The 14,138-nt window shown below is 50.6% G+C and overlaps 1 protein-coding gene across 7 annotated transcripts in view; it reads right to left on the bottom strand.

The window, feature by feature from the left end:
- Nucleotides 1-28: 28 nt before the first annotated feature.
- Nucleotides 29-14,138, bottom strand: part of ZNF76 (zinc finger protein 76) — a 31,178-nt gene continuing 17,068 nt past the window's right edge. For 2 of the 7 annotated variants that reach the window (XM_030802570.1, XM_030802569.1), the window contains exons 3-14: nt 9,767-9,847; nt 9,576-9,653; nt 8,127-8,326; nt 5,617-5,733; nt 5,285-5,360; nt 4,599-4,724; nt 4,265-4,444; nt 3,229-3,462; nt 2,972-3,135; nt 2,100-2,264; nt 1,446-1,559; nt 29-873 (exon numbers count right to left, since the gene is read on the bottom strand). In XM_030802570.1, coding sequence (XP_030658430.1) covers nt 769-873; nt 1,446-1,559; nt 2,100-2,264; nt 2,972-3,135; nt 3,229-3,462; nt 4,265-4,444; nt 4,599-4,724; nt 5,285-5,360; nt 5,617-5,733; nt 8,127-8,326; nt 9,576-9,653; nt 9,767-9,847 — 1,640 coding nt within the window. In that variant the 3' untranslated portion in view covers nt 29-768. Of the gene's footprint in view, nt 874-1,445; nt 1,560-2,099; nt 2,265-2,971; nt 3,136-3,228; nt 3,463-4,264; nt 4,445-4,598; nt 4,725-5,284; nt 5,361-5,616; nt 5,747-8,126; nt 8,327-9,575; nt 9,654-9,766; nt 9,848-14,138 lie in introns of all 7 variants that reach the window. The other 5 variants (XM_030802574.1, XM_030802573.1, XM_030802571.1 and 2 more) reach the window with 4 other exon arrangements.

Here is a 14,138-nt window from a genome sequence, read left to right as displayed (position 1 = left end):
TACAGCTGAAAGGATGAAGGGACCCAGGTGGAAATTTGGAACTTTTATTAAATACTCATTCATCCATGTGCCACCACCACCCAGAGCACGAAAAAAATTATCAAAATGGAATTAAAAAAAAACAAAACAAATCAAACCCAATCCCCAGCAGTCTATGTACAGGGCCACTCCCTGCCTCTCTGCCATAGAGAGGTTGGGGGGCAGCTGAGGAGTGGCGGGGGCTGGGCACCTTTTCTCCAGCCACAGGCCCCTGAGGAATTAATTGACTGTGGTGTCAGGAAGTCCCTGGTGCCAAGTAGCCAGGCATCTCAGCTGGCCTCCAGGGTGGTGGTTATTGCTGGGAGGGCAGGACAGGGCCTGCTCCGCTGCTACTGGGCTGAAGAGCTATCTGTGGCTCTCCCCTAGAGGACCAGTCCCCATAGCAGCCCCAATCTCCACCTGAGAAGGGCAGCAGACTGAGGGCCAGAAGGGTGTTCTTTAGGAGGACAGCGGGCACCCAGCTGATTTTGAGAGGAGGGTGCCCTGGTGTAGCCTGGCTTGTCGTCAGCTCCCGAGGATGATGCACTCCCCTGATTCCAGCTGCCTGGCCCCCCTCTTGGGCAGGGCCCCCATTCCCTTCAGGTGGGCAGTTTTCTTGCTGTCTTCTCAACCCAGAGACCTATGTGGCCACCTTCCATGTGTCAGCCACAGCCTGGGCCCTTGGGGGCAAGAATGGCCATGCAGCATGGCACTTCCTCCAGCATGGTGTGGGATCCAGCCCTCTTGGACTCAGCAGCCACTCTCCGACACTGTTGTCTCCAGGGTCACGGCCCCTTGCTGCATGGCCGCAGTGGCCACACTGATGGCCTCCTCTAAGGTCTGCTGTTCCTCCAGCTGTGGGGAAGGGGGTGCAGAAGGAAGGAGAGAGTGAGACCCTCCCTGCTAGATTCCAGTGTTAGTAATATGTAGCCTACTTTTTTTTTTTTACTCTCCCCCATCTACCCAGTGCCACACGCTGAACACTTAGTAGGGCTCCAATAAACATGAAGTTCACGGATGAAGAGTCCTACTAGGCTAGGCATGGCCAGGGGGCCCTGGAATAGCCAGGGTCAGAGAGACCAGCTTGCTCACAGAAGGACTGGCTGAAGAGAACCGTGGTGATCATCTACTTCAGCCTCCTTAATTTCCAGATGAAGAAACAGAGACACAAAGAGATGAAGGGCTTGGACCACAGGTGGACTGCCATCGGAGTTATCCTGAAGGCCAGAAGAGGCTTCAACATTCTGTCTCAGCCAAGAGCGAGCCTGAGACAGATGCATGGATGCAGGAGGAAAGGGATCTGTCCTCTGAAATGGGCTCTTTTTGAGTCAGATGCCCTTCTCTTCAAGATCCTCATCCAATTCCCCTTTATTCCTTGTTGCCTTCTCTGGCCGTGGGATCCCCTTTCCTCCCAGATCTCTACTCACCTGCACTGCAATGTGCGTTCCGTTGGCTGTCGCCAACAGTGCCACCTGTTGATGACAAAGAGATGCTACACTTGAGTCCTCAGCCACCACAGCCCCAGAGGTAATGATTGTGACCTGAAAGACAAAAGGAGGTCTTCCATTCCACCTGCAGTGTACTCTCCCTCCCCACAATCCAAATAAACATCCCTCCAATTAAGGTGCTGGGAACAACCCAGAAGAGAATGGATAAAACCGTATGGGTCAGATTAATTAGCCTGAGGCTCAGAGCTAAGTAAGGCTGGGTTTCCTCCCAACTTAAAGCCCAATTTAATTTAGGGATTTTGAATCACAGAAGGACAGAGCTGTAAAAAATTCCAGAGATATTTTAATCCCCTCACTTGAAAATGGACAGAAGTCCACGGAAAAGTGATTTGCCTAAGGTTGCAAAACAATTCAGGGTTGAATTGAGATTTAGAAAGTGTCTCTTGACCTTCATTCAACTGCTTTTAGAGATAAGAGCTGCTCATGGCCCAGGAACTGTGGGGAAGACCCCTCCTTTTGTGGGGAATCTTTGTCCTGGTAAGAAGACTTGACTAGTTTAGACTGCACTTTAATGCCCGCCCCATGGAAAGGAATGACAAAATAAGAAACCCCAAGCAAACCGCCTGGTCATACGGGCTGCGTCTGGGTGCCATCGGCGCTGACCATGGTGACTGTATGTGTGCCAGATGTGGCCAGGTCGGCATCATGACTGGGGATGGTGAGGGTGGTGCTGCCATGCTGGGTGACCACACTGATGGCACTCCCCAGGGCCTGCAGGTCTTCCGGGGACAGGCTGACCTGCCAACAGGAGGGGGAAGATGAGCTGGCAGTGTCAGTGGAGGGTTGTCTGAAAGTCCCTAAGGAAGATATACCTGCTCTTCCAGACAAGGTCAGCTTATTAGTTTCATGTCACAGTGGTGGAAGGGATGGGTGACAGGCAAACAAAATGGGTCCAAGGTTGCAAAGAGAGGCCACACTAGAAGAATTCTACTGACTACTTCTATTTATCACCACTTTGCTTCTGGGGCCTGTTGTATCCAGCTCAGGGTCGCCACCTGATTGTGTCCTAACAACTCTAGAAAGCATAGGTGTACTTTCTAGCAAGGGTACTGACAAGGGTCAGGTTATGTAGCTGGCTAGTACACTGGTAGGACCAGACCCCAGGCTATCAGACCCCATACCATGTTCTGGCTGCTATATGAACATGCCTCTCTTGAGAGGGACATCCCATGTCCTGTTCAGATGAACAGGACCTGTCAGCCTCCAAGTAAAGAGAGAAAATACTAACTGTGCTCCAGAAGCCCCAGAGACTGAGCTGGAAGCACAGGAGGAGGAGAGGCTATGCTACAAGATGTGGTCCCCTCAGCCTCAGCCTCTGAGGTCTATAAAACTGAAACAAGAAGCTGGGTGGCAGTGGGGCTGTCAGAACTTCAGGGCTCCGAGAGTCCCCAGAGAGAGTGGAGAGTGCCAGCTAGTGTGGCACCTCCGCCCTCCAGGGCCTGTACCTGCTGGGCACCATCCTGAGTGATCAGAGCCACCTGGGGGGCCCCATCTTCTTCAGTCACCATGGCCACTTGGGCTGGGATGTCATCACCCTCTTCCTTCACCTCCGAAAGGTAAGCTATCCGGGGTCGTTTGGGTGGCGGGCTCTCCTCGGCTGCAGAGGCGGCTGGGAGAGGACAGCCAAGGCTGACACCTGCTACCAGATGCCATGGGGAGGCCTGGCTTGTCCCCACTCTCACCCCCTGCCCACTCCCCTTACCCTCAAGCTGCTGCTGCTCATAGAGGGCCTGCTCGCTCTCCTCCGTGGCCTCCAGCTCGCCGTGGGCACTGCGCTTGTGCATGGCCAAGGTGGAGGTCTGCCGGTAGGTCTTGCCACAGGTGCTGCAGGTGTAGGGCTTGCAGTGTGTGTGCACCACGTGGTGCTTATATAAGCTCGAGTACTCGGTGAAGCGTTTCCCGCAGCCTGGCACCGTGCAAACGTATGGCTTCTCCCCTGGGGACACTGGGCTGTGAGGGGGGTGGGAACTGGGGCTGGCAAGGGGGAAACTAAAGGGACAGGGGTGAGGGACAGGGTTGGTGAAGGGAGAGCCAGAGGGAGGGAGAAGGACTGAGACCTGAGACTCTCAATGGACAGGGTTGGGGAAGATGGCCAGTGGAACACAGAGAGGACACGGGTGTTGAACCACTGAATCCAGAGACAAGGCGGAAAGGAAATGGGGGACAGGGCAAGGCTGGGGCTAGTAAAGGGGCTGGTAGGGGGCACTGGAGCTTATAAGGTTGAGGGTGGGAGGTTGAGAGTGGTGAACAGCAGAGGCAAGAGGCAAGGATCAGTTGTGATGAGAAAGAGGGGACACACATGCTGAGAGACAACACAGAAAGCTGGATGAGGGGCACAACACTGGGGAGGGTGAGGATACACAGGAGTCATGGATGGCAGATAAGGTGAGGAGTTGAAGGCTGACAGTTCACTCCGCTTCTTCCCCATCATTCCTGACCCTGGCCTCTTTTCAGGAGTTCAGAGTTGGAGAATTCAGGGTGGGTGTAGAGGGGTGGTAGGGAGCTGAGGGACCCCAGAGAGGACTGGCAATACCTTTCAGATTGGACCTAACTGGAAATGGAGGAACTGCTCACTGCAAGTGGAGTTGTTCTGGGGATACCCCACCCCCAGACCAGCCTGGAATGGCTGGCACAGAAGGGTTCTGGGCTGGGAGTTGGGAATGTGTCTTAGATGGGAAGCCTACAGTAGAGGGGTTGGGGCCTGAGCGAGGGTAGTCCTCGCATGCCAGCTAGCCCACCTGTGTGGATGCGCACGTGATTCTTATAGTTGGTGGCACTGGTGAAGCCACGGCCACAGTGGGGCTCCGGGCAGGTGTAGGGCCTCTCGCCTGTGTGGGTACGCACGTGTACCTTGCGGATGTTAGATGTGGTGAAGGAGCGGCCACAGCCCTCAAAAGGGCACCGGAACGGGCGTTCACCTATGCAAATGGTGGGATGCGAGGAGGGGTGTGGGAAAGAGGGCCATACTGGAGCAAGCTGGGGATGGCACTGGGCTCCAGGTCTAAGTCTGAAAGGCAAGCTGAATTCCTTTTGCCCAGGGAATGGGGTTGGAGTGGGCAGGGCCCAGCATACCAGTGTGGGTACGGACATGCTTCTGCAGGTCTCCTGAGGTCTTGAAGGCCTTGCTGCACAGCTCCTCTGGGCACTTGTATGGTTTCTCACCAGTGTGGGTACGAACGTGGCTCTTCAGTCCATAGCCTGTCCATATGTGGCAGGGAGGGGGTGAAGTGAGCATCCAGTGGGGTCTCATCCTCCACCGTCCACCTCATGCACAGGCTCTCCACCTCCTTTGGCTCAGGAAGCCCATGTCTGCCTCTATCCCACCCCTGCCTGGGCAGGGGCTGGAAAAGCCCACTGTGCCCTGCTTCCCTCTCCAGGGGCAGTTGGAGCCATACTAGAACATGAGCATGAAAAGAAACTCAGAGAACTCATGGCTAAAGGTCCTAGTTTCACAGAGGGGAAAATAAGCCCAGAGAGATGCAATGGCCCACCCAATAATCCACAGCTGGTTGGCATCAGAGCTGACACAAGAGGCTGGGTCTTTCCACCAACCCTCCAGGCTCCTTCTGCTGGCCTGAACCATGCTGCCTTTCACTCCCGTAACAAGGTTTCCTCCAGAGAGAGCACCCTGCAAGTCAGAGTACTCTGACGGTAGTTTCTCCAGGAAAGCAACCTGGTGTTGGGTTCCCTTCAGAGAGATCCCAAACAGAACTAGAACCCTCCACCCTCAACTGGAAGCAGCCCACCAGGCAGGTTACCTGTGGCAAAGGCCTTTCCACAGCTGGGGAAGTCACATCTGTATGGACGGTCACCTGTATGAGCTCGTTCATGCACCTGTGAGGACAAGCAATCACAATTCAGAGGAGCAAGGGTATGACCTGGGCTCTTTGGTTTTCTTTAGGACCCTGATTCTCTTCCCTCCTGTACCATTCATGTGTGTCAAGCGCTCTGTGCTGGCATTCCTGTGTACCCTCATTTCTTCCCTCCAGCAACTTGAGGGCAGCGACCAATTCCAATCAAAGCAGAAAGGTAGAATTACAGCCTGGAAGGGAAGACTGCAGAGCTGACGGCTGTCTGCCAGCAACCTTACCTTTAAGTGATGAGCGGTGGTGTAGAGACGCCCACAGCCCTTGTAGCCACAGCGGAATGCTCTGTCTCCAACTTGCTGCCCTTTTCCATTATGGGGAATCTGGCTGTCATGAAGAACCTGGGGGAAAAGTCTTGAGATCCCTATATGTATTCTCCCCAGTGAAGAAGGTGGGACACAGGGCCCTGCTTAAGACCCAATAGGCAGGGTTAAACCTGTCAGGGGCCTCTGGGGCAAAAGAACGTAACTAGACAGACAAGGAACAGATGCTGGGGCATGCTACAGAAGAAACAGGGTGGGCATGGGGAGTCACCACCCATCTCTGATGGGATAAAGGGAGACCTACAGGTCATAGTGGCTGTGACAGCTATTGACGAAAGGCTATCACATAGACAGCTACCTAAGGTGAAAAGGGAGGTTGTCTGAATGGCCATGCTTGAACTGGGCCAAGTACCAGAAACCCTCCTTCTAAGCACACATACCTAGGGGCCTGCAACTCTCAAGACTTCCATCTTCTGATAGGAGGGGTCCCCCTTCCTCCTGGCACAAAACTAGTGCTTAAAAGTACATAAACAAGGAGGCTTGCTGTGGAGATGAGCTCACCTAGGTTCATCTGATAGGACATGGGGCCCAGAGTGAGGGGGCCACGACCAGAAGCACCCAGGGGAGTGCTGCAGTTTCCACCAGAAATGTCAGCTCTAATGACAGCACCCAGCTGACAAGTCCTCCCCTTTTGTCTCCTCTTCTGGGATATTGCTAAAGCCACCCATCTCACACCAGCCTCTGGATGCAGGGAGCCCTTACTGCTCTTCTGCTTTCCTGGGCAGGGTCCTGGTGGCACTGTCCCTTAGTCTTTCTTTCTAGAATGCTTCAGAATCACACTCTGGTCTTTCCAGGAGCTCCTGAAACTGAACTCTGCAAGTCACAGTGAGCAGGGGACAGAGGGGTGATGCCAAATTCATGGCAAGGTCTGTCTAGTTAGGCTCCAGCTCAGGGGCTCAAGCAGCTGAGAGTTTCATGGACATTTAAACAGCTTCTGGGTAGAGGGTAGGGTCAGAGGTGGCCAGACCTGCTTGGCAGGCTAACTCACACAGGCACTTGGATTTCATTCCATGTCTCACTAGCTCCTGGGGTAATCACGGGAATCAAGGGACATCAGGGATGGAAGTGACCTCTGAGATCATCTGGTCCCATCTCATCATATTAGGAATAAGCTGAGGTCTAGGAGAGGAGGGACTCACCCAAGTTTGGACTAGGTAGCGGTAGAGCAAGCATAGATCTCAGGGCTCATGATTTAAATAAAACCCACTTCTCTTTACATCAACATCAAGTCTCAAATTTGGTCTCTAAAATATACCTCAGGGAACCTGCTGTAAAGTTTTGTGCCTTTTTTTTTTTTTTTTTTTTGATAGGGTCTCCCTCTGTTGCCCAGGCTGGAGTGCAGTGGGACAATCTCGGCTCATTGCAATCACCGCCTCCTGATCCTCCCACCTCCGCTTCCCAGTAGCTGGGACCACAGGTACGCACCACCATGCCCAGCTAATTTGTTTTTGTATTTTTTTGTAGAGATGAGGTTTCGCCATGTTGCCCACACTGGTCTCAAACCCCTGGACTCAAGCGATCCATCTGCCTCAGCCTCCCAAAGTGCTGGGATTACAGGCGTGAGCCTCTGCGCCTGGCCTGTGCTTCATTTTGAAAAGACATGAGGATTTCCTTTTTTCCTCCATCATTCAGCCACACTGGTTTCATTATAAATAAAAAACCTCCCCCATCTTCGGGTAAAACTGCTGGAAGGAAGGAACGTGTAGGAAGCCCTGGCATATCCAGCCTGAGGCTCTGCAGTCATTCCAGGAAGGGAACACGCCGGTTTGGAAAGCTCAGAGATTTCTGTACCCTTTTCCCCACAGGCAGGACCATGGTTTTGGCAGAAAGAACTTGGACTGACTGGTATTTGCAGAGCCAGGACCCTTTTGCTTTCCAGCTGAGCTACTGTGTGGGCCTCATAATCCAGGAATCCCAGCTGTTCTGTTGCACATGCCCTTGTTATAGCCCACTGAGGTTAATTTTCCAAATGACTAAGTGAGTCACAGAGAAGAAATAAATACAATTACCTCAGTGGACTAGAAAGCTAATACAAGTCACTGGCAGTGCTTTCCCAGCTAGTGCAGAGGATTACTACAGCAGCCAAAGTGAAGCTGGGCCTCACTCCCCAGCATAAGGATGCCACTGTTTCTTATGGCAGCTTTCCCTCTGCAGAGACAGCGTAAACAAAAGTGAGCGTAAACAGCTGTCAGCGGCCAGGAAGGCTGTGTTGCACGCCCTAGATAATGATGTGTGACAGGTGAGTTGGGGGAGCTGGGGTGCAGGGGCAAAGGGAATATCCCACATGGTGCCCAAGCACAGGGCTGCCCTTGTCCACTTGAGAGGTGAAGTTCTGGCAGGGCCAAGAGGCAGTGCGCAGGCAAGGCCCCGTTGTCTAGAGTGACAGACCGTGTCAGGCTCTATGTGCTCACCTTGCTGGCATACTGCTCCAGGGCCACCACTGTGTCTGCACTGAAGCCCTCATCATCCTCTGCTGCCAGGTCTTCCAAGCCCACCTCTGTCTGTACGGCCAGGATGGTGCTGTCCGATGGCACAGCCACAGGGTGGTGAATGTAGGCAGTGGAGCCATCTTCCAGCTGGACGGCTTCCAGGGCACTGGGGTCATAGCCTTCTGCAGGGAACACATGGTTAGCCCTGATGCCACACAAGGGGAAGAGATACAGCTGGGACTCTAGCTTTAAGTTAATGAGAGATACATATACCAAGGAGGGTTTCAGCATCCGATTTCTCATGGCCCTTCACTTTGTGATTCACTCTTGCTGGCCCTCCTTCTGCGGCTGTCTCACCTAAGGATGAGGTCTCCTATGGTACACTAAATGGGAACTCACAAGCTCCTTGAGGACCTGATAGGGGCCCATCATCATTTTGGCTTAGATGACCACAATAGCCTCCTGACCAGTCGCTCCTCACCCCCTCACCGCCTCTAGTTCCCTCCAGGCAGCACATCCAGAGGGATCTTTGCGGGACACAAATATGACCATGTCACTTAACTGCCTAAGCAGTTTAAATGCTTCCCACTGGTCTCAGGATAAAGACCAAAATCCTCACCCTGACACTCAAACCCAGAGTGCACCAGCCTTGTCTTTCTCTCTCCAGTTTCCTCCTGCTTATTCTGCCTTCGCTCCCAGGGCTCTAGCTCCTAGCAGTTCCTGGAATGTCCTGTTCTTTCTTCCTCCCAGCTCTAGGCCTGCACATGCTATTCCTTCTGCCTGAAGTACTGAACCCTCCCTGCCATCCCTCTTCCCCCAGCTAAGTCTACCTCATTCTTTACCTCTCAGCTCAAGCATCACTTCCTCAGAGAAGCCCTCCCTGAGCATGATCTCTGTTTGTAATGATCAGTTCATCACTGATGGCTTGTTTCATTTCTATTTCCCCCTCTAGACTCTAGGAGAGCAGGGACCGTGTCTGACTTTGTTCTCTCTTGTATACTCCACACCTAACACAACGCCAGGCATGCAACAGTCACTCAAGAAACTACCTGCGGAAGGATAAATTGTTATTCTTCAGCACCTTAGGAGCGTCATTCTAAAATATTAGTTTTTTCTCCTGGTCTTGGATGACATCCTCAGGTCCTATTTAAAGCCCTAATACTTTGTGGCTGTGCTGGAGCCAAGGCCACCATCAAAGTACATGTGACTGATCTCCAAGGCTACCTCCCAGTGGTAGACATAGCTGCTCCTGTGGTCTGCACCAGGGAAGGTGGGCAAGGCTGCTAATCCAAATGAGCATGTGTGTACTGTGGAGACGACAGCTCCCATGTCTACACCCCAGTTGTGTGCTATCCCATCCTCCCGTCCTGCCACCCCATCCTCCAGTCCTGCCTCCCATCCTTCCCCTAGTTGTGATGATGGTGACCCTACCTCTGGGTGTGCGGTGTATGTAAGCCATGCTGCCATCTTCCAGCTGCACAGGCTGACCATCCTCAAAGGAGAGAGATTCTGTAACGAGAGCAATGCCTGCCTTTCCCTGGTGCTCAGTGCCACGGAGGGGTCCCTTGGTGGGGGCTGTCAGGCTTCCCTCGACAAGGCATGGTGTGTTAGGGTGCCCTCACCTTTCTGTACCGTCACCTGGTGAATGTATGCGGTGGTCCCATCCTCGAGCTGGATCACCTGCCCTTCAAGAAGCTTCTCTCCTGTTAGAGTGGAAATGGAGAGAAATGGGCCAGGACCAGAAGAGGGCTAAGAAACACCTGCCTGTTTTTAGCTGAGGCTTACTTGAGTCTCTAGGCACGAGCCTGCAAGTCTAAGCATGGGTAACATCTTCCTTGTTCCCTTGCTCCGTCTCCTTGGGCCTGGGCCTTGAGACACTAAGGGTGAAGACACTTGCCTTGCCGGAACCCATCACCTCCCAACAGATTCCCTTCCAGTTACTGACAGGAGGAATAACTTCACTTATTATTCTATCCATGCCCAGCCAAGTGGAAACTTCCAACCTAATAGTAAGTTGCTGAGACTTGAACTAATGGCCCTTAAACCTGGATGGGCCCCAATGGGTCAAAATTCAGATGTAGCTCAAACTAACAAAATCAAAACATATCCCCTCATCCCTCACTATGACAGTGTGCTAAGACCAGGAGCCCCTGTGAAGGCAGGCTATATAGCTTATTGGTTAAAAACAATAAAACTCTGGAACCAGGCCAGGCCTCCAGAGTTTGAATTCCAGCTCCACCTCTTAACAGCTGTGTGACCTTGGACAGCTTATTTAACTAACCTTTGTGCCTCAGTTTCCTTTTCTTAAAATGGGGATTGAAAACTGTGTCTCTTATAGGGTTGCTGTTAGGGTTAAATGAGTTAACGAATATAAAAGACTGGGAAGAGTGCCAGGTATATATGGTCAGCCCTCAATAAATCCTAGCTTTTCTTATAAGCCCAATATGCATTTTAGAAGAAATGGAAAGTAAAGCAATAGAGAACTATGTGAGCACAACTATTATGCTATTATGTGTCCATGTAGGTCTTATTCCACTGCCACTGTTGAGTAATGATTCCTTCATTGACCTCTCATATTTTCATTTCAATTTTCTAGTAAAAAATTAGATCACCTAAGGCAACACAACAAGCAGCGTAAAAATTAACAAGACTCCAGATTTCCTAAGATATTACTCTTCTTTTACCTTACTGGAAAGCACTTCTAATAAGGCTCTTGAAATTAGAACTAGACGACCCCTCCTTGTGTCCAGTGAGTCTGACAGAGGGGGAAGGAAGAAGAGAAATGAGAAAGGAAAGAAACGGAGATTGAAGAGTTAATGACGGTCAGATTCGGTGGCTCATGCCTATAATCCCAACACTTTGGGAGGCCAAGGCGGGTGGATCGCTTGAGCTCAGGAGTTTGAGACGAGCCTGAGCTATGTGACAAAACCCTGTCTCTACAAAAAACACAAAAATTAGCTGGGTGCAGTGGTGCATGCCCGTGGTCCCAGTTACTCAGGAGGCTGAGGTGGGAGGATTGCTTGAGCCCAGGAGGCAGAGGTTGCAGTGAGCTGTGATTATGCCACTGCAGTCCAGCCTGGGTGACAGAGTAAGATCCTGTCTGAAAAAAATAAATAAATAAATAAATAAAAAGCTGGGCATGGTGGCTTACATCTGTAATCCCAGCACTTTGGGAGGCCAAGGCAAGCAGATCACCTGAGGTCAGGAGTTCGAGACCAGCCTAACCAACATGGTGAAACCCTGTCTCTACTAAAAATACAAAAAAATTAGCTGGGTGCGGTGGCAGTTGCCTGTCGTCCCAGCTACTCAGGAGGCTGAGGCAGGAGAATCACTTGAACCCGAGAGGCGGAGGTTGCGGTGAGCTGAGATTGTACCACTGCACTCTAGCCTCGGTGACAGAGAGAGGTCCTGTCTCAAAAAGAAAAAAAAAAAAGTTAGGCTGGGTGTAGTGGCTCACACCTATAATCCCAGCACTTTGGGAGGCTGAGACAGGTGGATAACCTGAGGTCAGGACCCCAGCCTAGCCAACATCATGAAACCGTGTCTCTACTAAAAATACAAAAAAATTAACCAGGCGTGATGGCACATGCCTATAGTCCCAGCTACTCGGGAGGCTGAGGCAGGAGAATCACTTGAACCTGGGAGGCGAAGCTTGCAGTGAGCTGAGATCACACCACTGCACTCCAGGCTGGGCAACAGGGCGAGACTCCGTCTCAACAAAAAAAAAAAAAAAAAAAAAAGGAAGAAAAAAGAAAAAAAAGTTAATGACAAGTGATTTGTCCTTTCCTTAGAAGATTGAGATTCAGGAAACTGAGCGCTCAGGTGGGAAAGACAGTTACTTCCAGCCCAAGTCTCTGCGGACATCTCCCCTTTACAGGAATCCCCAAACTTGTTCCCAAACTGAGTCTTCTTGGGGTCAGTAACTAACAGTCCTACAACTAACCAAAGGCAGGTAAGGTGGAGATAAAGGTAAGAAATAGGAAAGGCAGCTGAGATGGGGGGAAGAGGAACCCATTTTCTTCCCTCCCAGACACGGAGGAGTAGGCTACCCTCATTTTAACAATTTATCTGTCCTGGCAAGGGCATCAGTACTTGGGGTTCTGAAAGCATCGGCAAGCTACTGCCAGCAGAGTGGGTACTGCTTCAAGGTAGAAAACAAAATGTTGAGAAGAGTTGTCTGTAGAAAAAACTTAGCCTACTATTTCCTTAAACGACCAGAGACTACAATGGAGAGAGGCAGTGGGGAGAACAGCTGACTGACAAGGGCCTCGTATCCCATTACAGAGAGGTGACCACACTCCCCAGTTTGCCTGGAACAGTCCTAGTGCATTTATTAATAGCATATTCTTCCACTTTTAAAATGCTGGGTTTGAATAATACACTTTATACTCATCCTAATTAAAGATAAGTCTCTTACAATTTTAGGGCTTCCGGCAGACAGAGACAAAAATGCCTCAGTCAAAAGCTTCAGAGGAGAAGTCAGAGAAGCCTTTCAGGAAAGTGTGGTTCTGGTCTCTGGAGGAGAGCTCTACCCTGAGCAGAGGGAAAATCTGTTGTGAGTCAGTGTGTGTTCGCACATGTGTGTGTGTAAGTGCACACTGCAACACTACACAGTGGGCAGAGAACAGCCAGGAAGACTGACACAATAAAGAAATACGTAAGAAGGATAGATATAAGGAAAGAGTGGCTCTCTCAGGTCAGGTGTGGTCACTTGCTTTTTATTCATTCGTTTGACCATTAATTCTCAGTGGAAGATTGAGGCACGGGAACTAACTGGGGTCCAAGGAGTAAACACAACCCTAGCTAGAATTCTAAGTTCTTCCATCCCACAGAGACTGCACTGGAGGGGCAAGACCTGGAGTGGGAAGTCTGCAAACAGAGAGTTTCAGTCTTCAAAAATATTCTAGAGAAGTTGCGTTCTCAAGATGATGAAGCCAACAAGAACCCACATGTCACAGACAGCTCTTGACAAGAAACCTTTCCAGAAGGGACCCCTACACACTGTCATATGGAAAGTGCTTACTGATGAGATTAAGGGGCCTCCTTAGTCATCATCAGGAAACAGACAACTTAAAATGAAATCAATAAACAACTTATCTGTAAACTTAGGAGCAGAAATATATTCCGAGAGTGTGTTGAAATAAAGGAGGGCAATGTTGCAATGACAGTGCTTCATGAGGACAGTGACAATCATGGAGTCCAGAAAATGCCCAGTGAAGAGTAGGAACAAGGCAGTATTTGCCTTGTTCAAGGTGCTGTCCAAGGAGACACGAATGCTATCTGGCTGCCTGAGAACACTGGCAAGAAAGGAAGAGTGTCCCTGGCCTGCAGGCCTTGCCCTAAACACTTTATTCTGACTCCACACCTATCGTGATTTTAAGTACCTTCAGTGTGAGGGTAGAATTGCCAGATAAAATACAGGATGCCCAGGTAAATCTGAATTTCAGATAAACAATACGCTTTTTTTTTAGAACTTAGTATTATTATTTTAGCGTTTTATAGTATTTAACACCCCCTACTTTTTTTTTGAGATGGGGTCTTGCTGTTGTCTAGGCTGACCTCAAACTTCTGGCCTCAAGAGGTCCTCCCATCTGAACCTCCTAAGTAGCTGTGACTACAGGTGCATGCCACCAAGCCCAGCTTAATCCCATGTTTATATATGTCTATCCCTTATAAGGGGTATATGTATGTCCCTAGTATGTAGTATACATACGTCCCTACAACATTCGGGACATATGTATCCTACAAGAGTATTCATTGTTATGTCCAATTCAAATTTAACTATGTGCCCTATATTTTTAATTCTGGCATCCCCTAGTGGGGATTAGGGCATGAGATCTCGGCTTGGGTGTTCCTCTCTGAATCAGGAAGAGTATCTTTTTTTTTTTTTTTAGAGATGGGATCTTGCTCTGTCACCCAGGCTGGTGTGCAGTGGTGCAGTGATAGTTCACTGAACCCTCAAACTCCTGGGTTTCAGTGATCCTTCTGCCTCAG

Source organism: Nomascus leucogenys, chromosome 22a (assembly GCF_006542625.1).
Source record: "Nomascus leucogenys isolate Asia chromosome 22a, Asia_NLE_v1, whole genome shotgun sequence".
In the NCBI taxonomy this organism is placed as follows: Eukaryota; Metazoa; Chordata; class Mammalia; order Primates; family Hylobatidae; genus Nomascus; species Nomascus leucogenys.
The sequence above is the reverse complement of the archived record's forward strand: the minus strand, read 5'-3'. Positions and strand labels throughout refer to the sequence as shown.